Source organism: Pezoporus flaviventris, unplaced genomic scaffold, assembly GCF_033815535.1.
Source record: "Pezoporus flaviventris isolate CSIRO_AGI_PZ_B2104156 unplaced genomic scaffold, CSIRO_AGI_Pfla_v1 ptg000016l, whole genome shotgun sequence".
Lineage (NCBI taxonomy): Eukaryota > Metazoa > Chordata > Aves > Psittaciformes > Psittacidae > Pezoporus > Pezoporus flaviventris.
The window spans coordinates 1,741,420-1,766,405 of NW_026892564.1; the positions used below are offsets into that span (position 1 = coordinate 1,741,420).

At 41.7% G+C, this 24,986-nt stretch overlaps 1 protein-coding gene across 3 annotated transcripts in view; it reads left to right on the plus strand.

The window, feature by feature from the left end:
• TMCC3 (transmembrane and coiled-coil domain family 3) overlaps positions 1-24,986 on the plus strand; it is a 143,530-nt gene that overhangs the window by 80,001 nt on the left and 38,543 nt on the right. The window contains exon 1 of one of the 3 annotated variants that reach the window (XM_061454608.1): positions 5,998-6,013. The exons of 1 other annotated variant lie outside the window; for it this stretch is intronic. Coding sequence is in view for 1 of the 2 variants with exons in the window: in XM_061454606.1 (XP_061310590.1) it covers positions 14,746-14,823 (78 nt within the window). In the remaining variant the exon portion in view is untranslated. Of the gene's footprint in view, positions 1-5,997; positions 6,014-14,619; positions 14,824-24,986 lie in introns of those variants that run through there. One more of the 3 variants, XM_061454606.1, reaches the window with a different exon arrangement.

Genomic DNA, 24,986 nt, shown 5'->3' on the forward strand with positions numbered 1-24,986 from the left:
AAATTTTAAGGCATAATACAGTGTTGGTGCATATTTATGCTCCTGGGGATTTGAAAGGTTACCTTCTTTTACTTTGAAAGATTTCCTTTCCTGTTGCAACGATTTTTATTTTCATTCTTGGGAAGCACAGATGAAGGCAAAGTCACAGCTGGTTTTGGAGGCTGCCCGTGGAGCAGAAACGTTTTGTTGAAGTGGTTTAGGTACCTTCCTCCATTCCTGTACCATCCTGCACAAGAACAGACACCAAGTACCACGTGCTGTCTCCTACTGTCAGCTTCTTACATAAAGGCCTCCAAGTAAGCCTCAGCTGCTGAGCTTGTTCTCCTGACGCCATCTATCCCTGACTCCATTTTGTAAAAATGCACCTGGAGAAGGGTTATAAAATCATATGTGCTCCAGTAACTTCCCGTAGCATTCCCCAAGGTCCTGTACAAGCAGTGTAACACCTGAAAATACTTGAAAAACCTAACAACAGAAAGACACAGCTACTGATGGTACATCTTATTTCCTCCTCTGATGATCTGGTGCCAATTTTTCCTTGCTGGGCATCCATCCAGGGTAACTGGCATTAGTAAATAAGGCCACAGGCAGATTTGAACAGAAAAAAAACAGCATAAGAATTTATCATATCACATCAGTGGAGGCAACAGTATCTCTCAGTAGAGTTTCCATCCACTCTGTGAGTGGAGGGAGCAGAATACGTGCCCTGCACGTCACCTCCTCGAGGACCCAGAAAGTGACATCTGCCACCCCAGCCCCCTCCTCCTCTGCTCTTGCTGCAGGAAGGCTCAGATGTGTTTAGTCCATGGCAAATGAAGCAATTTCAGGCTGAAAGAAAGTGCTTGCTGTCCTCCGCCTGGGAAGAGAAAACACTCTTTTTGCCGGAGCTGCAGCTAAAACATGTGCACTACACAGTGGCTTTATTTTTCAGGCTTCCAGTGATCAATACACATTGAGAGGTGGATGTTGACAAATGCAAGCACTTGTTTACGTCAAGTTTTCTCACCTCAGAGCAAATCTAAAATGTGCTACTGCTGCATTACAGCATGCCAACAGATGTGGTGGGTTGTTTCAGGCAAGCTTTCATGTGTCTTGCGGTATCACCTACACAGCAGATTGCTGAGTTTTGTTGCCATTTTTAGTATCAATTATAACTATCTCAGTGCCCTCTGAGAGCTGGCTGCTGCCAAAAAACAATCCAATTTCTGTTATTATTATAACATTTAAATGACATAGCATGGTCAAAACAAACCATCTGTGCTGACAAGAATTTCCATTAGTACACAGCTGAGACATCAGCTTTCAGCAGCAGAAGAAACCCAGTTAACAGCATCTATCTTCCTTGTGATTTAGTCAAATTCATCTAAGGCATCCGTCCACTGTTCTCCATCTTTCAGAGAGGCTGACAGAAATTAGATTGGTTGGAAACTCTCTGAGGGGTGAAATTCATCCTGTGCTGACTGCAAAAAGACACTACAGTGGAATGGAGGTCAACACAGAAAGATTTCAAGAAGTTCTGCTCTGGGAACAGTGTCATCTTTTATTTGCTTAACAGTATCACTGAGATATATTTGTTTGTGTTACACTAAAGCACAGTTGCCACGAACAATTTATATATATATATTATAAAAACTATTTCAAAGATCCTGTAGGTATCAAGGCTTGATTCCAAGTAAGCCACAAAATCAAAGTATGCAGAAAGATCAAGGTTGAATATTAATAAAAGGTTGCAGCAAGAGACTTTTCAACTCCCCAGTTTAGCAGTGTTAGTGCTATGGCCATATCTGAAACTTAAAGGTTTTTTTCCTGTTGTTTTTTAAAATGTGCTACTTAAAGGTAGTGCCTTACCTTTATACTCTCCAGATCCCATTTAAGGAAAGACAGATGAAAAATGAAAAGACCAAGTAGATTATCCAGGGAAACTGAAGTTTTAATAAATGATGCATGTACTATAGCCCTGAATGATGAGTAATTTGGTAAAATATCAGTGTGCCTTTGAATTAACCTCACAGAAGAGCCTTTGGCCATAAATTAAGTCAATAACTTGTATGTGCACATTTATAAAATCTCTAAAATAGTTTCCATGTTCTTTCTCAGGTGCCACAATCTGAGAAGGTCAGGATAGCCATCAAAGTACTTGCATAAATACATCAGTGTCTTTGCAAAATTATATGAAATTCAGAGTCCAGAGTATTAGTCTTGAGCATCCACTGCAGCAGATATCTCACCTACATGGTAAATTCTACCACAGCAGAGGCTGATGCTGACCAATACTGACAGCATTATCTACAAGGTCTAACTGAATTGTAATGTCTCATCTGCAGGAATCTTGGTTTGTCTAAGCAGTAGCATTATATGCTGATCAAATCCTTGATGGTCCAAATCAGTTCAATTACTATCATTAGGTTTGAATTGGGAAAGTAACATGCATACAGAAATCTAGAGACATTTCTGGAATTTCTTGTTCTCATGTATATGGCTCTTAGGTACCTTTTCTGCACTTGTACAGTTAATTCCTAGAAAATGGAATTAGGAAAAGCCAGCTAGAACAAATTATGTATTTCTTCCCTCTTCCCTCGTCCTGGTGGAAGAGCTCCTGTAGCTTGCAACCAACCTACTAATATGAAAACACTGCAGCTGCTCAGTATTAAAACTACATGTTTTCATACAGCTTCTCATACTTCTGATTCAGGAAATTATGCTATTGCATATTCTTTTATAAGTGTGTATATGTATCTATAAATATATGTATTTATGTACATAAATTCTAGCTTGAAATAGCTAGACACACACAAGTAAGTGACTGAGGGCTCTATACCTGACATTTCACCACAGAATTTGTGGTGAAAAGAATTTCAAATTTACTAGTGGCCGAAGGCAAGATTTTATGGCACATCTACAGCAGTAATATGGTAAACTTCAGACACTGATGCTGTGTCTTACTTGAATAGTTCTACAGAACATGAGAAGAACTTGCTCATTTCAATTACAGGACTGATTTTTTCCCTACTTTAATGGCTGTCCAAAATTTATTGAACTAAAACCCGATCAGCAGCACTAGAAGAGATTTGGGAGGGCCCATAGCTGTTGGAAATTGGTAATGTTCACAGAAGTCAAAAAGTTTGTTGCAATTTCATGACATTCAAGAAAATCTACTGAAGAATTAACCACTAAAAATCACAAACCCCTCCAATCAACCTGTAACATGCAGAACAAGTCCACTTATTTATTTCTTCTTGTGGTAAAAATATATCAAGTCTGGTAGGTCCTTTCTCAAAGAAACTGTAAACTTTCTTCTCCCTGTCCTGTTTTACACTTTACTGTGCGTCCAATAGAGTGCACAGCTTAAAACTGCTCAGGCTTTTGGCAGACTGAAGTCAGGATGGCATAAAATCATAGAATGGTTTATGTTGGAAGGGACCTTAAAGCTCATTCAGTTCCAACCTCCCTGCCATGGGCAGGGACACCTTGCAAACTGAAAGCCCCATCCAACCTGGCCTTGAACACTGCCAGGGATGGGGCAGCCACAACTTCTCCGGGTAGCCTGTTCAAGTGTCTCACCACCCTCATAGTGAAGATTTTCTTCCCATTATCTAATCTAAACCTACCCTCTTTCATTTTAAAGCCATTCCTCCTTGTCTCGTCACTGCTTACCCTTGTAAGAAGTCTCTCTCCAGATTTCTGATAGGCCGCCTTTAGGTACTGGAAGGCTGCTACAAGGTCTCCCTTCTTCAGGTTGAACAACCCCAACTCTCTCAGCCTGTCTTTACAGAAGAGGTGTGTCAGCCCTCTGAGCATCTTTGTGGCCCTCCTCTGATGTGGGTGTTCCCCCCTACACTCCACTCAGTGCCATATGTAAACTGCTTGCTCCACCTAAGTAAGTACTGGGGAGGCATAAATTAATAATGCATGTTTATATATATGTATGTCTGTAGAATACCAAATGAACAAAGAAAAGGTAGCTTGAGCAGTATGTTTTTAACCTTAGTTTCCTGTCTAGTGTTTTTCTTATTTCTGAGATTACAGGGCAGTATGAAGACATGTTGGAAACGGTAGAGATTTGTTTGCTGGAAATGTCATTCACAGCTGCTGAGGATTATTGGAAAAGTAGGGGATGGGGACATAAATGCACATGTACATGTGTTTACCAATATCACATTTGTATGTGCATAGATCTGGAAGTTACAGAAGGAAACGAGGGTTGTGTCAAGAAGTTTTGGGGGAAGTGAGTTGCAATGCAAACAAGCTGCAGGGGGTTTAGCTCTGTGCATGCGAAGAGGAAACAAAAAATTATCCATAAATAGAAAACATACCTTGTGGAGGAAAAACCTGCTGATTTGAGATCTGTTAATCTCTTCTGGTTTAAAATTGCTGTGTGAGTTTGATAGATGGGCTGAAGATGTCTTGCTGAGAGCAGTTACTGAAAGTTTGTTTTTATTCTCCTCTTAAGAAGAGGATTCACTTTAAGCTATTTAAATGCTTAGGGACATTGTTTAATTTTTAAATGTTTATTTTGCTGCTCCATTCACTACAGAAGAATGCAAAAGCTCCCTGTTGATTTATTTGAGCTTATCTACTTCTTCTCTGCATCACTGAGCTGTATTGTGTACAGTTGTGCCCTTATTTCTTACTATTGGATGCCTTAGAAAAATAAATGCATTATGGTTTTGGGGACTGACCACATGAAGTCCTGATAACTAAAGGGAATTTCATTATCACTAACCAGGAGAAAGTTTATACAGATTTAGCAAAGCATCCTCTGGAGATGACACATTCTTAGAGAAGACAGGCTGGGTCAGTTATTTGAGTTACATAGAAAGATTTTTTTCCCTTTTCTAGCAAACCAGATATGCATTCGCATACCTCAGATGCTTTATCTCCATGGATGCTCTAGATGTTCTAATGCCACATTTGCATTATTCTCGGTCTTTCAGGCAGTCCTGTTAGTTTTCATCTTTCCCTCCTCAGCAGCTGGTATTATGATATTCAGATATAATTGCTGATCTCAGCTTCACCAGAAGATTCATTCTGAAGCCTCCCACTAAGTTTTTGCTTGGATTAAGCTGTTTGTTATTTTTCTAAGGCCTGACTAAACCATACTATTATTGAAGTTCTGTTAGAAAATGAGAAAATAGTTAATTTTAAAGGTTTAATAGTTCATTTTTGGATGCCTATGCTTTTACAGATATCCATAAATGTTAAATGGCTTAACATTTGACTGTGTCCTCACTCCATCTTTTACAAGGATAATTAACCTTTATGAATTCTCAGCATGCTATGACACAGTTAAACCCTTGACAACTGAGAATGTGATTGCATGATCACCTTTAGTCCTCACTTCTGACTTCTGCTAGGTTCTGCCTTCTGCCCTCAGGCCTGATTCCCTGCCCACTTCACTGAGTCAACACCAGGGCTTAAGGAGCTGTGCAGCCAGTCACATGAGAGGTAATAAAACTCATATGTATGTATTTTTGCTATCTAATAAAATTTATTTTGTCTTGGCAGAGGTAGTTTTCACCTGGATCAGTCTCTGAGCAACTCAACATTGTTAGAACCCTGCCTCAAAGATAAGGTACTAGACCAAACACGGGCAGATCTCTCTGCACTGCTAATACATACACAGGTAGCGTTACAGGCTACCAGTCGTGAATTCTACATACTAACTCTGAAGAAGTGGCATCCAAACAGCCAGTAGTTTTTATGGCAGCTTAAGTACATAGCATAAATACTTCTCTGCCAATGTTACTCCCTGTGAGCAGCTCACATGGGTACCTTCCGGGTTGGTATCAGTAACTGGCCATTTCTTTTTATGGCCCTCTGTTATCTTCCTGTGCCTATAGTTTTGGGGCTGCCTGTAGTTTCGAGGCTGCTGATGTCAGCTGGTGGTAGTGCCACCAGGAAGCCCCTCCTGTAGCTGGGATGGTCCTTCAGCTACGCAACAGGGCTGTATATAGAGAGTGACCTTGTGCAGGTGCTTGCTATTACTCCCTGTGCAGCTACAGCAGAGCTACAGGTATGTGGTTAGAGCAACTTTAACAGCCATGGCGGAACTGCGCCTTTCAGCTTAAGCCAATCTTCAAACCATACCTAGGGTTTTGGCAGTGCAAAACAGGACTGCTGGAAAATGGTAGGTTATTTTTATAAAAACTTGTGGGAGAAATGAAAAGAACGCTCAGGAGTTTTTTTCCTGCTTTCAAACAGTGATAGGTTTGTGATATTTTGTTTTAAAAGATAGAAAGATGTGAGAAAATGTGTTGTTTAGAAAAAAGACAACTTTTCATCAAAAGAAATGTAAGGTTTTGGTGAGTGTTAATGAAGAATATGCTCTGATGTTTCATAAATGTATCAGATGTGTGTTTGGAAAGCTGAAAATCATGGGAAATGGTGAGTGTCAGAGTGAACTGCAAGGTAGGCACGTTCCCTTCATGTCTTATGTCTAGTGATACCACTTGTTTCTGAAGGGTTTGTCTTGATGTCTGTAACAGAACTTCTCCTCAGCTGTTACATTGTGGTAACTTACATGCCTGGGCCTGAGAACTCTTAATTACTCATGATATATACCATGTTGCTATTAGAGTTCTTACGTTGCTATTAGAGTTTATATATTGCTCCAGTGTTTCCTACTGAGTCTCCTAATTACAAATGTTTCAAAACCCAGATGTAATAATTAATCTTTATTAGCAGAATAGGAAAGCTGCAACATTCCATTTCTTCCCTTAAAACACTTGAAATAAATTTGTTTATAAAGCTGTGTATTTGTTTATAAGGCTATGTATGTGTGTGAGATACACGCACAAACACAAATCAATTTAAGGGAAGATTGTAAAAGACCAGTTTCACTACTAAGCCTATAATTATTACAGGTTTTTTCCTCCATTTTGATTTGTAAGCATGTGCCTGTGAGATTCTTATTAATAATGTCATGGCTTTATACTGGGCTGGAAAAATCTGTATAATCTGTATGACATCAGTAAAATTGTTGTCCTGAAGTGATTACAGAAAGAAGTACGGAGGTGCTGGTAGCTTGAGCAGATGAAATTCCTTGCTTCAGAGCTGACCCTGCTGCCAAAATTGTGGGGCTTTTAGGCAGGAAGAGGGACAGCTTCAGCCTTCAGTGACACTTGAGGCTAGCTGGTGATGGGTAGTGCAGGCTCCGCACATGGTGGGCATTGGAAGGCCGGAGGGGTTTCAGTTTCTTTCAGCCACAGAACCGTTTGGCTGCTGCAGGGTACCTTCAGCAATGCTGTCAGGTGTCTGCAGACACTGAGTTTCTCTGCACTTCTGTTGCTTAGGATTGCTTTACATGTAAATGGTTTATCAACATATTCACATTGCTTAGGAAAGCAAAGAAAAACAAATCCTACCCTTCATGGATTTAACTTTAGTAAGAAAAGCTAAGTTACAGTTGTGCTGGAAAAAAAAAGGTGTTAATCTTATTTCAGAAAATTGCATTCTTATATAGTAGTATAGGAATTTTTATCAGCAAATGTTCTATCTCCACCCTTTCCTTTTCTAGTGATCTCATGATGTAACATTCTCCATAATGGAACTTCAGGGGAAAACTCCCTGAAATGCTAGGACTCTATCTTGTGTTGCTACAGCTTCCAAAAACATTGCAAAATAAGCTTATATATTCCTGCTAAAACCAAGGTCCCAGGGATAAGAAAACTACACTGAATGATTTCTTATAGATTTCACCAGTTGTATAAGAGCAAAGCAGAAGACTTCAGTCTTTCAAAAATTGTCCCCCAAATTTCATAATGAATAATAGATTATGGAAATCTGATTGTTAAAGGCCCAAAAGGATGAGTATGAGCATGTGTTAAAAATTCAGACTTATTTTTTTCTGCTTAAAATCTATATTCTCTCACAAGCAGTTCTGAACCATCTGACAGCACCAGGATAGTTAAAAATAGGAATCATGCTGTAGTTTATCACTTGATTCTGCGGTCAACTAATCGTGTGTCTAATCTCAGTAAATTTAAATTCTAATCTAAATCATGATTCCAATAGTTATGAACTGTATAGATCTGATGAAGGAAGGCATGAATACAAGATGCTGCAGTTTGATACTGTTAAGAATGAATACTTACATGCAAGAAGTTATGAAGCTCTGCTCCTGTCTTTGGGACATTAGTAGTGAGTGAATTTGCTGTGGAATATGCAGAAATATGCGATAAAAACTTTGCACATTGGAGCAATTGGAAAACTTTAATCAATGGACCTGGATGTTTTCCATAAAAAGCATTATAAAATTAAAGTAAAATGAATGTGATACCTGTTAGCAATACAACCAAGAAACAAATACAGCAAATACTTTATTCAGTGAAAACTATCCTGTGGGATTATATATCAATTCATAGTAATAACCCAGAACTGGCTCCTTGATAAATGACTAAATTTCAATGAGTAAAGGGAGTGTATTGCTGGATAGTTAGGAATGATGGTTGATGCAAATTTACGTAGCTTAATGCACATGTCTGTGCTATGCTGTGTTGTTTTGTTTGTAATCTGCTGCCTTTAAAATACTTGTTGTGAAAATGGGGTACCTGGCAAATTGATGCCAATCAAACATAGTAGCATTTGGGCTTTTCTGCTTAGTTGATGTTTGTCTTTCAAGTGCTTGTCACCCAAATTGGAGCTGAACACCATATGTTTAGGTCTGGCAGATTGAGAAGTAGACTGGAAGGAGCTTTCTGGTTTTATTATGCTCACCTTAAATGGGCACTTAACCATATTTATCTTGTATTAATGCCCAGTTAACCTACCGGATATCTGACTTATCATGCTTCCCTGTTCACCTGGTTGTAAAGGAAAGCTTTTATATTGCATTGAATTAGATTTGGCAGAACAATAGTTAGATGAGTTGTAGGTGGTCAACTTTGATAGTGGTGAGGGAACTTGAGCTTCACGTCCCTGTAACTTGCACCTCTGTAGTCACTGCAGTAAAACCCAAAGGGCTGTGCTGTAACAATGCTCATCAGGAAGTGCTGTAGGCTTATATGGGTAATCATTAATTTTTCTGGCCTCTCATAACCCATCTGTGTTTTCTGGTTGACTGGCAAAGAAGTCCTATTCCTGCATTTGACATTGTCTCTTGATACGGAAATAATTGATGTCACACATTTAGCATGACATAACTAATACAGAGCCACAGCCAGGCAATGCACTTCATAGACAAATGAAATTGACAGGTTCCTATCCAGCATGGTGTGCAACCATCAGCCACAAATTGAGCTGGGATATCTGTGAGGCTATGGCCATAAAGCAGTAGGGTGAAAGCTGTGGTGTATTGACTTACAGAGCCTTTAGGAGCTCATATATCAGCTACCCAGCTACAGGCCACATGATGGGGGGCTGTGTGCACTTCCCTTAGCAGTGCGTAGAGGTGGCACATCCTGAGAGCAATTCCTGTGCTCATGGGCTATGTCTAGTTTGAGGTTTTGGCTTGTTTATTTTACTTTGGGATAAAAGTTTGCACTGATGTGATTACCAGGATATACAGTAATAGGAGATTCAGGCTGGCTGCCTTCTGGCTGCAGTCTAAACAGTTTGGATGCAAGTTCACATTCATATTTTGGAATGGGGTAAACCTTTATGTGCCAAGAGGCTGCATCTATTGGTCCTGCATACCTCATGGCAATACCAAAGTGGCTGATTCAGGAGAGACAGGCTGCACACACTTATGCAGCCTCAAATCGCATACTGTGAGGCAGAATATTTGTAAACTGGTGAGCAGCAACCATTCACATTGCCCAAGGGAGAATTCTGTACTCGCCTCTGTAACATGGGTCATCTTTAGTGTAAATAGCTGGGCTCCAGGCAAGTTCTTGGGTACACAGAACAGCTAGCATTCAAGTCTGCTAAAAAGGTGGCTCTTATTCACAGCATTTGAAATGCAAAAGACTGCCACCATCCTGTCGGTTCTGTTTGCACTATGGTTGTCACTCAGCAGCAGCAACGAGGAATTATGTAGCAAAAATTTCATATGCAGTACCAAAAGGAAAGGGCTTGACATTGCCTCTCATCAGACAGCAAGGGACACAAGATAATAGGCAGGGGAAAGGAGGAAGAGGGAGAACTGTTACGCTCAACTGGAATTTTCCATTTGCTTCTCTATCCTTCAACTCCTGTCAGTGTATCTCAGTAATACACAATGGCAGTCTTAGTTTGGAAGGTTTTTTCCTGTGTAGAAAATGGGTATTCACAGAGCGCCCATGTCTTTCACATCCTGCAAGCACACAAAATATTTCTTAGTGAGGAGAGGACGAGGGAGGAGAGGAGGTGATGTCAAATTTTAGTTCAATATCTGAATGTTTATCAACATCTTCTGAATGTACGTCAGAGTCAGTGCAATCTGTAAGTGTCAGTGTGATCCCTTGGTGGTTCGTGCTGGGTACAGACAAGCGGAGTATCTCCTTTCCTGTGGGTGTGAATGGCTCATGCTTTGGCAGATAAGCTGAGAACCATGACAGTGGGCTCATGGATAACTGCAAGACTGACGTCACTCAGGACTGTCCCATTTGCTGTCAGACTTAGAAATGGCATGGTGACAGTCTGTCGACACATAGACCTTTTCTCCAGAGGCTAGTTACTACAAGCTCTTGGAAAAAGCTTTGAAGGGCATGTTAAAATCTCTCTTATAAGAAGCCCCAGTATCCTGTTTAGAGAACAAATGTTACCATTGTGGAAAAAGGGACCTTTGCCTTCTTCCTGATTGTACCTTTGACAATATGATCTTGACATCATATGTTTAATTCCTCCCAACAAACTTCAGAAAACAACATTTAATAATAGCATTTTAATTCCGGAGAGCTCAAGGTTCTCTGCAGGAAGATTTGCTGTGCTTCCTCTTTTACAAATGTGGTAGTGGAGGTCCAAAGAAGCCAAGTAAATTGCCAAGATCCAGATTCAAGATAAAACTGGAAAGAGAACGAGGATAAACCTCAAGCCAGTCTCCTAATGACAGAATTTGCATGCCTTCCATCTCCATAGAGGATTCCTTGCTTGTTATATTCCCCAGTGTGTGTACAACACCAGCTACGGGATTACACTGTGTGGGAGTTGGGTTTTGCTAAGTAATCCCACTGTTGCCACTGCTGCTGCTTCTCCCTTCATGGCCTACACATAAATCAGTGCAGATAATTCATGGCTCACAGTTGGGACTGCTGTGTTTGCTGAGCAGGATCATACAGCATGAAATGGATGGCAAAGGCATACCTTTTGGAGAGGAGACAGGAGTCATCTGTAGAAAGCTCAGGCTCCATGTGATAGGCCTGCTTTGAATCATTTAATTCCAACCCTAATATCTAATCTAAATCTGCCCTCTTTCAGTTTAAAGCCATTCCTTCTTGTCCTCTCACTACATTCCCTTGCAAAAAATCCCTCTTCAGCTTTCCCTTAGATCTTTATGTACTGGAAGGCTGCTCTGAGTTCTCCCCAGAGCTTTCTCTTCTCCAGACTGAACAAGCCCAGCTCTCTCAGCCTGTCTCCATAGGAGAGGTGCTCCAGCCCTCTAATTTGTCTTTGAAGGGCTCTCCTGACTTGTAGGACAGGTGCTTCTACCCACGGAGCTATTTCTCCTTCACCATCACTCACTGCCATGTGCAGCACTTGTTCCTAGTCGCCCAGCCGGCTGCCTGTGGTTAAAGCTCCTCCAGGAACCTCCCAGTGCCAGGGCTTTCACTGCTGGCACAGGGCATTAGAGCTATCATTGCTGGTATGCATAGCAGTAACTGCTGCTGCTGAGAACAGCACCCAAGCAAATGGATCCACAGCCTTGATTGGAAGGTGTGACCAGTGCCGCACCTAGGTATTATGAGACTAACTGTATTATCCTCTTTTCTTAGAAACTACGTTAGGAGAGAGTGCTTTCTTCATAAATGTATTCATATGTGTGCTAATCCTACAGAGCTCAACCACACATGATACACCTCTAAATATATATTGCACATCCCTGCCTCTTTTCATCTTGAAGTTTCATCATATTGTGGCTGGCTTGCTGGTATTATTTAAATAAAATTTATATTTAAAATAAAACTCTCAAACTTTTGACTGAAGCATGATTTATAATAAGCCTTGTATTACTGAAGAGTCAAGCAGTCAAAGACTTTTATGTGCCCCTTTTCCAGCTACTTCCCTCTCTATGCTTTGATCAACTACACCTGGCAAGGCTTAAAAACACTCCCCAAAGTATCTGAGGAATAAGGAAGTTTCATCCTAGGTCCTGGAAACTGCACAGTTCCCTTTGGAAATGGGCAATTATGACTTCAATGAAAACCCCAAACCTACATTTGCCTACTGAATTTCCTACTGACCTTTACCCCTGGAATTCCTCACCCTCTGGCACATTTTGAGTAATGAGTTAACTTTCATGTCTGAGCTGAAGGACTGAAGAAATTCAGTTCACATTTTAAATTTTTTTTGCAGTAGCCTTCTAACTCAAGCTGTCTTGTTAAGCTGCATGAGAAGTCATTGTGTGCCAGTATCCTGTGTTGTTTGGTTGATACTGCATTGGGCAAATAGTGCTTCCTTTAGTAAGCCCACTTGGTGCTTAATTTGGGATAAATTTGTAAAGAAATAGTCTTAAAATCAAAGAAGGAACACCTGCCAGGTGAGGTCTAGGATCTTATTTTTGCTTTGGAATTTCAGGTCTTTCATTTTTGAAGACCACATTATGTGCAACACTAAGGAAACCCTTGGGTCAGATAATTAACCTCAAATCCCAGTGTTATCTCAGAACACAGGACTCCAATAAACATGTAAATGGTGGCAGGGATTTTTTTTTTAAGAGCTGCAAGACCCCCTAGGATAGTTAGCTGTGTTGATTATGTATGTCTATATATGCACATGCCTTGGGACTGGTGCCGTCTCCAGCTTGAGAAGAAAAGCAGCGAGACTCATGCATGGGCATTGTAACAACTGTACTTAAAAGGTGAAATCCTGCTGCTATTGTAAGGGAGTCAGTCTGAAGGAACTTCATATTACTGCCTCATGTAAAAAGGTAGAAGTGGTAACTCAACTTTTCTGTTTATTCCAGGAAAGAAAACAGTAAATTTCCTGTACAGCTTCCTGAGTGACTACAAAACCAGTATTCTACTTACACTTCTGAGTAGTTTACAATTAAATTATATAAGTGCTACTGATTTAGTGTGTTCCTCAGCATATGTATTCTCAAGATATGTGCAAAACAGTCAGGAACTCCACTCAACTCTTAGGAATTTAAGTGCATTGGCATACACATGCCCCCAAAACCAAGTTTTCCTTAGGTGTTCATATGTACGGTGTGAAGCTGCCACTGAAGGATTTATTTCGTATGTGTAATGTACAGAAGTGGAGACTGAATTGGTTGTTGTGCTCCACTGACCCTGTTGTAAAATGTAGACCCTGATTATTTAGTTGGTTTGACAGAATTTTTGTATATGCTTGTTGTTGAAACTTGTAGGTATCAAGGGCTTTCCAGCAGCAGCGCTCAGATGCATCCAGAGTGCTTTATGCTGCTGCAGACAGTCAAAACCTTTCAAGTGAGTCTGCCGCAAAACAACAACATACTTAATACTTCTGGTTTCTGTCTTTCTTTGCCATTTGGACTTTTGAGCCTTTAGGATTTCCTGTGTTTTGTCAGGTTTTGCTGTAGCCACGGGGTCTAAGTCTCTTTTAATGGGAGTCAAGATGGCTGCTTGATGGCAAACCCCTCCAAGAGCGGAAGATTTAGCAAAAAGCCTGAACCAACCACCGACTGTCAGGAATGGGGCTGTCACCCTTCTGTCCAGCTATACCTGTGGGAGATCATTGTTGCCCCAGCTCCTCTTCCTTTCCCCAGCATCCAGAAGCATTGGTGTTCAAAATTCATAGAGTCACAGAATGGTTTGGGTTGGAAGGGACCTTAAAGGTCATCTGGTTACAACCCCCCTGCCATGGACAGGGACGCCTTCCACTAGAACAGGTTGCTGAAAGCCTCATCCAGCCTGGCCTTGAATGCTTCCAGGGATGGAGCAGCTGCAGATTCTCTGGACAACCTGTTCCAGTGCCTCAGCACCCTCTTGGTGAAGAACTTCTTCCTAATATCTAATCTAAATCTACTCCCATTCAGTTTAAAGCTACTGCCCCTTGCCCTGTCACTACATGCCCTTTTACAATGTCCCTCTCCAGATTTCTCGTAGGCTCCCTTCAGATACTGAAAGGCTGCTCTAAGGTCTCCCCGGAGCCTTCTCCCCTCCAGGCTGAACAAGCCCAGCTCTCTTAGCCTGTCTCCATCGGAGAGGTGCTCCAGCCCACGGACCAAATTAAAGCTAAATTCAAAACAAGCGCGATTTATGGCCCATTCCCTCTGCCTGAAGCTTGCTCCCACCTTCTCCCCTCAGATACCCTCCATGTTTCGAAAGGGGGGGGAAATACCACAGCCCCAACTCCCTCACGACCCGACCGATAGGCGCCACAACGCGCGGCCGCCGCCAGCCTCGCCCCTTGCGGCGGGAGCCGGAGCGGTCGGGGGTTGATCCGGGTGTGCCGGCTGAGGAGAAGCGGAGCGGCGGTAGCCGCCGCGGTGCGGGAGGGACCGGCACGCCCGGAGGGAGGGGAGAGGCCCGCCTTTCCCCTCCCTCCGGGCGTGCCGGTCCCTCCCGCACCGCGGCGGCGGCCCCGACCCCCCTCAGTCCCGTTTGGGCGGCCATTGGCGGGGCTTGTACCTGCGCTGGGTTTCGGCGGGCGCTGCTGAGGAGAAGGAGGCAGCGGCAGCAGGGCAGCATGCCGGGCAGCGACACGGCACTGGCCGTGGACAGGACGTACTCGGACCCGGAGAGGCACCGGCGCCGCAAGACCCGGGTAAGTGTTGTGCGGGTAGGGGAAGGGCTGCCGAGGGCACCTGCGTACAGGAGGCGAGGCTGCTCGGTGGGTCTGGGTGCTGAGAGGCAGCCGCCGACCTGCAGCGTGTTCCCCAAGAAGTCTCCGTGTTTATTTACTAGGTTGTCCGTCTGTCTATAAGGAAGTCTTTTTATCGGTGCCTCTCTCGTATTCCTACTTCGGAGTACTCTTAGGTGCAGGGAAATGAAATGAAACGGGGTGTTGACATGACAGAAACCAGTGTTCGAGATATAGCCAGAACAGAAACTATTTGGAGTGAGAGTAATACAGAACTTACTCACCAAAGTCAACAGTGCTGATGATTTAATGAAGTGACTCTGTCTAGATTACACTGGTGAATACTTGGTTTTGGTCTAGTTTCTCAAGGTCTGTTTAGTAAACTGTGGATCAGGTGATTGTACCTACCAGCAGAGAATGATTACAGTTCCCTTCATGAAGTTAGTTGCAAGAGGGCTGTGGCAAGGATGGATATCAGCAGAAAAGGTGTATCTGTGTGTACTAGGGATGAAGTAAGAATATACTGTATACTCGTGACTTAAGGGCTTTATGGGATAGTTTTTCTTCTGGTCTGGAAAGTTCATCTTTACCTTACTACTTTGATATTTTGCCTCATACAACATAAGATAAACATATAGGCAATGCTGGTAATCCTTTCATGTGTCTACTAGCCTTTGCGGTGAATATCCTTCCAGTGATGGTAGCTGTCTTATTAATGCACAGATTTCAAATTCTTACCTAAATTCTCAGTTCAAGCAGGTGTAAAACAAATGGGGTTTTCTTACCATGCACTACAGGAAGATGTGTAGAAAAGGAGGTTGCTCTTGTGTGATACTGGCAGAAATTCTGTGTTCTGTGCTGAGATCCTGCATTGGTCAATAAATAAGCCCTACAGTGTGAAGTGTAGGATTAGCTAATTGTGAAGAAAGACTGGTTTGGTTTTTTTTTTTTTTTTTCGGGGGTAGGTGCATTTTGGGTGGTGTTTTTTGCTGCTTTTTTTATCCTCCCCCTCCCCCCTGCACATTGGCAATACTTTCTATCCCTACAGCCCATTGATTGACAGTGCTGGAAAGGAGATGGTGTGCTTCAGATTGTTGCTGCATAATGAAATGTTTTAAAAATAGGCAGTATACAGTGTAGCTTTACTACTGGAGTCTGCAGTGGTCTTCATAACATAAGCTGGGTGCACATGCTAGTCATAACCCAGTTAAGATTTATATGTCTTTCATTTGGTTTTCCCTTTGAAAGCTGAACTGATTAGGTTTTCTTCATTGTTTTAGATGTAAGAATAATATGCTACCCAGCTTGCTGTAGTTAGTCATGGAAGAAAGTTGCATACCTTCAAGGATGTCTTCTGGTATACTGCAGAGTTTAAGTCTCTGCTCCATAGTCTAGCTGATCTGCTTAAAAGCATGAAGTATTATGGCTAATTTCAGTGTTGCGTATTGTACTTGTATATTGAAAAATAGAAGAAATCTCATGCTTAAGACAATTTCATGAAAGCATTGGGTTTTCTGTCTGATTTGGGGGTTCTTTTAACCAGGTTTAGCTGCTCCATCCCTTCCTGCTGCCATGAGAACTGGATTAAGTCTGTAACAAGTTTGTAGAGTTGTATGCAATTGCATTGCTCCAGGGTTTGGGCTTTACAAGTTGTGCCAGATATCACAGAGTAAGAGACTGATAGCAGAGCAAAATAATTGCTAGATCTGGTAGGAGCAGTTTCCAGATTATGTCAAGAGCTTGCATTAAATCCATTTGTGCTTATTCCAGACAAGTAAGGGTAAATTGGTTGGATAACTTCAGCGTTCCTCTTACTGCTTTAACCAGAGCAGCAACAACTGGTGATATAATGTAGAAAAGAAACAAGAAAGCAGAATGCTGTTTTTCTTTTAGCGACTGAATAAAAAGCCTTAGAGCAGCTGGAATTAAAGCTGCCATTCCCAAACATTCAGGGACAAAAGCAACATGGAGCATAAAACCACCAATACAGAGCTTGTGGGAGGATGCTTAAAGAATGAAGGAAGGGAGACTTGCTTGTGTGAAGAAGGTCTTGGAGCTGGTTGTGTCAGCAGGATAGGGACAGTGTGTAGTAAGTAGAGTGAGAGCCATTTAGTGAAGCCTGGGGAAGAGAGAGGTGTCAAAGTAGTTGCTGCATCCCATAGTCTGTATAACAGGCTACTGGGTCCAGTTTTTAGGTGGGCAGCTTTTAAAGATCTTTTCCAGCCCTATAGGTTACTGCCTGTGTCTTTCAAGCCCATCTAAAGATTTTTCTTATGAGAAAGTGAAGCCTTCTCTATGGACAGGCAAGAAGACAGTTCCGAAATTGCAGCTGTTTATGCTGTAGGAGGACATCATCAAATTCAGTTTGCAGAAGTGCTGACTGTGAATATAGCCATCGGAGTTTGAAAATAGTAGAATCAGAGGGGGAAAAGGATTTTGAAATTCCTGCCGCAGCTAAAAAGTTCTTTCATTGCGTGTCAACAGGTCTGTTCAGTACCTTTGATGCTGCATCAAAGATACCCTGGGCTCTGCTACCAACTCTCCAATGACCCATATGTCACATTTTCTGCAAAGTTCCCAGTGCCTGAAAGAGATAGAATACTTTAATGAAGAACAGCTGAGTCATTCTTACCCGGGGGTTTGGTGGCGGGGGGGGTCAGTGATGCCTAAAGAGGCCAAGTGTTTTGAGGGAGAGGCTGGATTCCTTCTCTCTTCCTTAGACAAGTCACAAGAGAGCCAAGCTGTGCTGTGTACAGCAGCATAGAGTGGAGAATAAAACTGCTGTTGCCTGTAGTGTAATGATATCAGTATCTTATAGTTCTGATATTACGTGGTGAGTGTAGATTTACAGTTACGTGGTTACCTTGGTTCTGGTAAATCCTCCCTGCCTCTCTCCTTGTCAGTAATATCTGGTCACTATAATCTGGATTCCTGCAGCTCACTGATGGTACAGGTGGTTCAAGGTGGGCAGACAGCTGTGCAAAATGTTGCAGCTCTTCTGGGCTAATGCCTGCTTCACATCTACTACTAGTTGAAAACTAATCCAAATCAGGACCTAAGCCATGAAGCAGGAGAGCCAGGGTTGCATTTTTAGCTGTCATGGGCAAGGTACTGTTCTTGCTGGAATGTAGCTTGCAGGACAGCTAGAGGATTGTGGTGCTTTCTTAAAGAAACTTGTTTTTGCAGTGAGTGCTGCGGGAGATTGCAGATGCTCTGATTCTGGCTACACTGTGTTCATTGGACAGTGAGTTCACATGGAGGTCTATGCAATTCCAATAGCAACACTCCCTATGCTCAGACTAGCTTGGGTGTGCTAATTTATGCCTCATTGTGTTGACTTTTGCTTCTAGAACTTTGTGTCAGCCTTTCAAGGTTCTATTAAAGCTGTCACCTCTGAATGCTCACCAGATTGACTTATTTAGACCTCAGGAACCTGTATACACAGTTGGTTTTGGTACTGATCAGGGCATCACTCTTCATTCTTGATTGCTTGCCCCTTGCACAACAAAAATCCTTCACATTTCATCAGGATTATAAATTTATATGTATGACTTATCTTTTCGACTGAAGTTAAACTCAACTAAATGAGTTCCTTTGCTGCATCTCATCAGACGTCTATGCGGAGATAACTCCTGCTTTTAACAAGTATGAGATAGATGCTTTAAGGAGAAGTACAGCAATTCCTAATTATGTAATTTCTTGCACATTGGAGGCTATTCAAAACTTTATTAGAGGTAGACTTACATTTGAAATGGTAAGAATTCTTCCTTTATTTAAAACAAACAAACAAAAAAAACAAACCCAAAACGTCTTACCTGGAACACACATGGTTAATTTATTAACAGATAGAGAATAATGCTACCAATCTTTCTGGGCTTTCAGCCATACTGAGACTAGCAATAGAGTCAGTGTTTTGTAGATGAACTGATTATTACGTGATCAAACACACAAAAAGGCTTACGTTAAAAATAAATATAAAGTCCACTTGGTTTCTGCTGGTGAAAAAACATTGTGTGACATGTCTTTTCTCATTTTCCATGTCTCTTTTATGATCCCTCCCGTTCATCTTGTCTAGAAATGAGGTAGTCTTTTTAATAATCTCTCTTCATGTGGTTCTCTTTCTAAGCCTCTAATCACTTTCATCATCTGTCCTTGAATTCCCTTTATTTCTGAAAATCTTTAGTATGTTTAGAGGAAGTAACATAGAAGAATTAAAAATGTCAAGCAAACAAACAGGACCCCCCCCCCCAAACCCCATAAATCAAAGACACCCCCCCAAACCAAACTCAAACAAAATAACCCCCAAACTTAACAATAAACAAAACCCCTCTACCCAAAACAAAAAGCCACCCCACCTTCAGCTTTTGGAGAAAGGGAGATTTAATCTCCCAGTGCTCCTTCAAATTCAGAGAGCACTGTAGAAGAAATGCTTGTTCTGGGCTTTTGTGACTTATAACCAAATCTCTGGATATTTTGTGCTCAGAGAACTTAAACACTTTTCCTATTGTTCCCTGTTTTGACAGAAGATGATGGTAATTTGATGAGACAGAATATTGTTAAGACCTCCAAGCATTGGTTTTAAATCCATGGTGTATCTAGAAATGTGTGAAACCTGCCAAAGAGTAGGCTGCATAAAGCAGGAGTATTGGGAATAAGAGAGGGAAGCCATAATTGCAGTTTGAACCCAAAAAGAAAAATCAGCTGGTGAGAACTGAAGAAAAGCCTGGTTTGTTAATTTTAAACAGTAATCATGTTTTGATTGTTTTGTCATTGTAGAAATGTTTGGAAAAATAACTCATTTTTTTGTTAGTCCTAGAAAGAAATGTTAGGAGGCTTACAAAGTTAGTATCTCTTTTCAGTATACTTCAAGTTTTGGGATTAAATACATCTAAAAGCTAGAGGTCAATTTTGGGTGTAATTTCTCATTGTCAAATTAAATAAAGAGGGAAATTGCTGCTGTACAGCTTACTGTAGTATTACTGTGCTCCTTGATCCTGCAAGGTGGACCTCTTTGGTAGGGTTACAAGCCACACAGGCTATGTGGGTGAAAGCGGACATGCATGTTCCTTTCAAGGTTTAAGCTGATTTTTAGGTTTGGAAGTTTTATACTTAGACCTTTCATAGTTTTTGCTGCCCACCTGGAAAATTCATGTCTCTGAAGCTTGTACAGTGTCTGCTTTGCTTTGCTATGCTTCTGGTTCATCCTTATTGAAGTGGATAGTATTGCTTGCGGGACTGGGGCATCTATATCGCCTCTTAAATGTTAGGTATATTAAAAAAAGGTCACTAGGGGAAAATCACCAACCTTCTGGTTTGCTTTCTTTTTGAAGGGCATGTAATTGTCTTTCTGTCAGGTTGCCAGGGGGATGCCAACAGCTCTAGATCTCTAGCTTGCTTATTGTCGTCATCTTCATAGGTAAGGCTTTAACTAGGCACCAGCTGGCACATTATTTGCATAAAGGCTGAGTTTTTAAGGTCTTGGTGGATTTGACATCTGGCATTGTCCAGGCTAAAAAGACAGCCATTGCCCATTATCCAGCTTTAGGCTTTGGCACCACTAGCAAATGTGCAGCTTTCATCTTCACCCCCACAGTGAGTTTGGTTTTGGGAAAGACCTGTGTGTGAGATGAGTTTTGATGTAGCGTTGGGCAAGGAAATGTAAATCTTGCTTTTCATTTATGTAGCCAGATAGATGAAACTTTGCCAGAGAGCACTTGCACTGTTGCTGGCAGCGGTTGTAAACATCTTTACTGTTGAATGTTCTTTGCTCTTTTGGACTAAGAGACACCAATTTGATAGATGGACCACTCAGTGGATAAAGAACTGGCTGGATGGCCACACGCAAAGAGTTGTGGTCAATGTCTCAATGTCCAGCTGGAGACCAGTCTGTGGTGCCCCTTGGGGATTGGTGTTGGGACCAGTCTTGTTCAACATCTTTGTTGGTGACACGGACAGTGGGATTGAGTGCACCCTCAGCAAGTTTGCTGATGACACCAAGCTGTGTGGTTCGGTTGATACGCTGGAGGGAAGGAATGCCATCCAGAGGGACCTTTACACACTTGTGAGGTGGGCTGATGCCAACCTTATGAAGTTTAACCAAGGCAAGTGCAAGGTCCTACACCTGGGTGGAGCAATCCTAGGCACAGCTACAGGTTGGACAGAGAAGAGATTCAGAGCAGCCCTGCGGAGGAGAACTTGGGGGTGTTGGTTGGTGAGAAACTGAACATGAGCCAGCTTCAGTGTGTGCTCGCAGCCCAGAAAGCCAACCGTGTCCTGGGCTGCATCAAAAGGAGCGTGACCAGCAGGTCAAAGGAGGTGATCCTGCCCCTCTACTCTGCTCTTGTGAGACCTCGCCTGGAGTATTGTGTGCAGTTCTGGTGTCCTCAACATAAACAGGACATGGAACTGTTGGAACAAGTCCAGAGAAGGGCCACGAGGATGATCAGGGGACTGGAGCACCTCCTGTATGAAGACAGGCTGAGGAAGTTGGGGCTGTTCAGCCTGGAGAAGAGAAGGCTGCGTGGAGACCTCATAGCAGCCTTCCAGTATCTGAAGGGCACCTAAAAGGATGCTGGAGAGGGACTCTTCACTAGGGACTGTAGTGATAGGAGAAGGGGTAATGGGTTCAAACTTAAACAGGGGAAGTTTAGATTGGATATAAGGAAGAAGTTTTTTCCTATTAGGGTGGTGAGGCACTGGAATGGGTTACCCAAGGAAGTTGTGAATGCTCCACCCCTGGCAGTGTTCAAGACCAGGTTGAACAGAGCCTTGGGTGGCATGGTTTAGTGGGAGGTGTCCCTGCCCATGGCAGGGGGGTTGGAACTTGATGATCTTAAGGTCCTTTCCAACCCTAACTATTCTATGATTAATATGCAAAGCCAAAAATAAACCTGCTATTCTAAGGCCTGGACATAAGGGACCCAATATGCAACTGGGCTGACTTGTAACTGTGCATCTTACCTTTTTCAGACACTCAGCAAGTGAGAACTCCTCTAAGGCAGTCTTTAATAGCACTGTATATAGTCTAAGCTTTAATTTCGGAACAAGGATGAGAGTGGAGGGATGTCACTACTGGCTGAGGTAGAATATCTACAGATTGTGAGCTGTGATGCTGTTGTTGTAGAATGCTGTAATGACGCTTTTTGTTTTCCAAAAAGTTACAGAAAAAGCTTAGTAACATTGAGAGCTGGCTAACTTTATTATTGCTCTGTTTCAGTGTTGCAGCTAGATAAGATTTCAAAGGGGAAAAGTTATAGAAACCACTGCTATTAATATTTTCTTGTATTGGACACTGAGACTATGGTGTACTTTAATGGACCATTGATATAAAATGTTTGGCATCAATTCTAAATACTTCTTGGTTAACCTTAAGTGCAGTAGGCATCTTTGCCTTGGTTTACCTGCTTGTGTACAATTTAGTAACAGTTACTTTCCTTTGTAAATTTTTGTTTCAGTAGCTCTGGATGAAGAAGTTACCTGGGGATGTAGAGAATTAACACTGTGCTATTGAATTAAAATAAAATTGTGATCATGTAGTGCTGAATCCATTGGGAGCTTTTGATTGACATCAGTGGCCTGTGGAACCAATCTGAGACACATTAGAACAGCCTCATGGAAAGTTGCATACATATTAAGTGCTCTTTATAGGGTGGAAGATTCTGCTTCCAGTTTGTATTACAGTCTCATTTAGCTTAAACCAGAATGGTGTAGATAGGCTTTAATCTTTGGTTTTGTTTTGTAAATACATGTTCTTGCAGTGGAGGTATGGAAACTTGCGTAGCTTTCTGGCAAAAGTTGTGATGAAAAAAGCAGCCAGTGTGTATGTGTGTATATAAGGATTGCAACAGCTAAACACTCTGATTAACAATAATCATATGACGTAGATAAGGTTAATAGCACTATGGCTTTCAGAAAGATTACTCACATTTCCAAGATACTACACTATTGGCTTCTTGAGCATTATTTTTTCTGTTGACTTGCTAATCCTGTGTTTAAAGCAAGGCTTTTCAGTTGAAGATGGAGCATGAAGGTGGAAGTTGGTGTTTAAAAGTAGGGAAGACCGCATTGCTCTGGAGTTAGTTTATATCCACAGGAGGTGTTGATTTGATTTATAAAGTGAGACAAAGTGTTTCACAGTGCTGGTGGAAGTGTAAGTCCTTCATTCTTAAGAAAAACTTGATGCTGCCTACCAGCACCAAAACAGCAAGTAACATGGCTTACGGGAAATGTGAGAAGTCAGTGCTTTGGGGTCTGTACATTATTAGTGAATTTCTAGGTGGGCTTTCAGTGCAACACTACAATAAATACTATGACAGAAAGAGAAGCCTTATTAGGCTAAGTTGATGCAGCAAGTTTCTCTGGTTTTGCAGCATTCACTCCTTTAATTCCAAGTTATTCCAGTGCATGTAATACAGAAATTAAAATTAAGCTAGTGCTCATTGTTCGAATGTAAGATGATATAACTATGCAGAAAATGTTCTGCCTTATACCAGCATGTCTGTACAGGTGAGTGACGCCCAAAGATCAAACTGACAGACCAATTAGAACTGACTCCTTAACATTTCTCTAATTCAGGGCAGTACAGTTTAGTAGCATATATTGTAATGTAAGTGTGCTGAGGACTTCCAAAGATTCAGTGCTTCACCCTCACTTCCTACATAATAACTGCAAGGAAAGGTGGAGGCATCGGAACCAAGCAGGATCAGACCCAGTACTAGTCTCAAAGAAACATTTAGAGAAAACTGTATGAACAGATCTTGTTGAGTGAGAGTTGCCGAGATCAGTTGTGAGGAACATTTCTTATTTAAGAAGGGCCAAAGAAGACTGACTGTTTACTTACTCAATACTGCTCAGAGCTATCTTGTATCAAGTGCCTTAGCCGCACCCTAGCTAACATGGAGCTCCTTCACCCACGCTGTGGTCATATACTGTGCTTGCAGGTTCTGCACCTTTCCCAGTGCCAAGCTTCCTCACTCCCTGTCACAGGGCTCAGGAGCAGGGCACTGTGGGGGTGTGACTGAGCAGCTTTCAGTGGCTTTTGGGCATGAGCAGGGCAATAGCAAGGAATGGTGAGAGCAGCAGGGAGACGTGAGCAGAAGCACGGCTTCCCATGCTCTGCCCAGGATGGAGTCATTCCCACTTGCTGTCAGTCTCTCTTTCACTTTTTAAAAAAGAGAAGTATCTAAATGTTGTAGATGCTGTGAGAGAAACATAGAATTCCATCGGCAGGAAATGAATGTACTGGTCTGGAGCCTTTAAATCCACATTTTGATGTTTGTGCTGTATGTGGACACTGAATTATCAGTGTCCATAGTGTTATACTAGTGTTAATGTGTTACGATTATTATTATGAAGAAATAAATTATCATTTTCTTGTGTAAGTCTAGAAGAAACACGAGTTCAAATCTGAAAATTATAGTAACCAGGAAAGGACAAGAGATGCACTTCTTGGTGCGAGGGGGCAGGGCATAAATAAAAAAGCAGAGGAAGAAAAGGTAATAAAGCATTGTTAGTGTGAGAGTGTCTAACTGCAGTAAAAATACTAAGCAAGAAATGTACACTGTTGCTGTCATAAGTGTTTTTATTATGGCATTTTGTTGCAGGAAAGCTTTCTAAATGGTCAGTTTCTATAACCCTTTTTCTCATACTTACCTCAATTCTACTGTTTACCAGTAATGTTCTGATACATTGGGTTACGAAGAGGACACATCCTCTATCACATACCTTTGGATTCTCTTTGGTCTTGTAAAATGAACTTGACTACAGTTCTTGAATTATATCTCTGGCCTGTTTGTACCAGAGCAACTAAGAAGAATCTGCAGTGTGTTAAAGCAAGAATGAAAAGTGTCAACTCGGCTATAATCAGGCAAAAAAAATGTTCCAAAGGCCAGATGTAATCTTTTTGTCTCACTTCTTGACTCTACACAGATGACTTGAAAATAAAATGCTCCAATACTTGGTATTGTTCCAGTTGCTGATGCATGTGCAGAATATTCGGAGCATGTGGTTCTTACCATGTTATAAATCTCTGTTTTATTAGAGGTTTTGGCAGGAACAACACAGTTCTGTCTCATAGTTTTCCTTGATATTTGTTGCTAGATCAGCAAAGTATCTGATCACTTCATCAG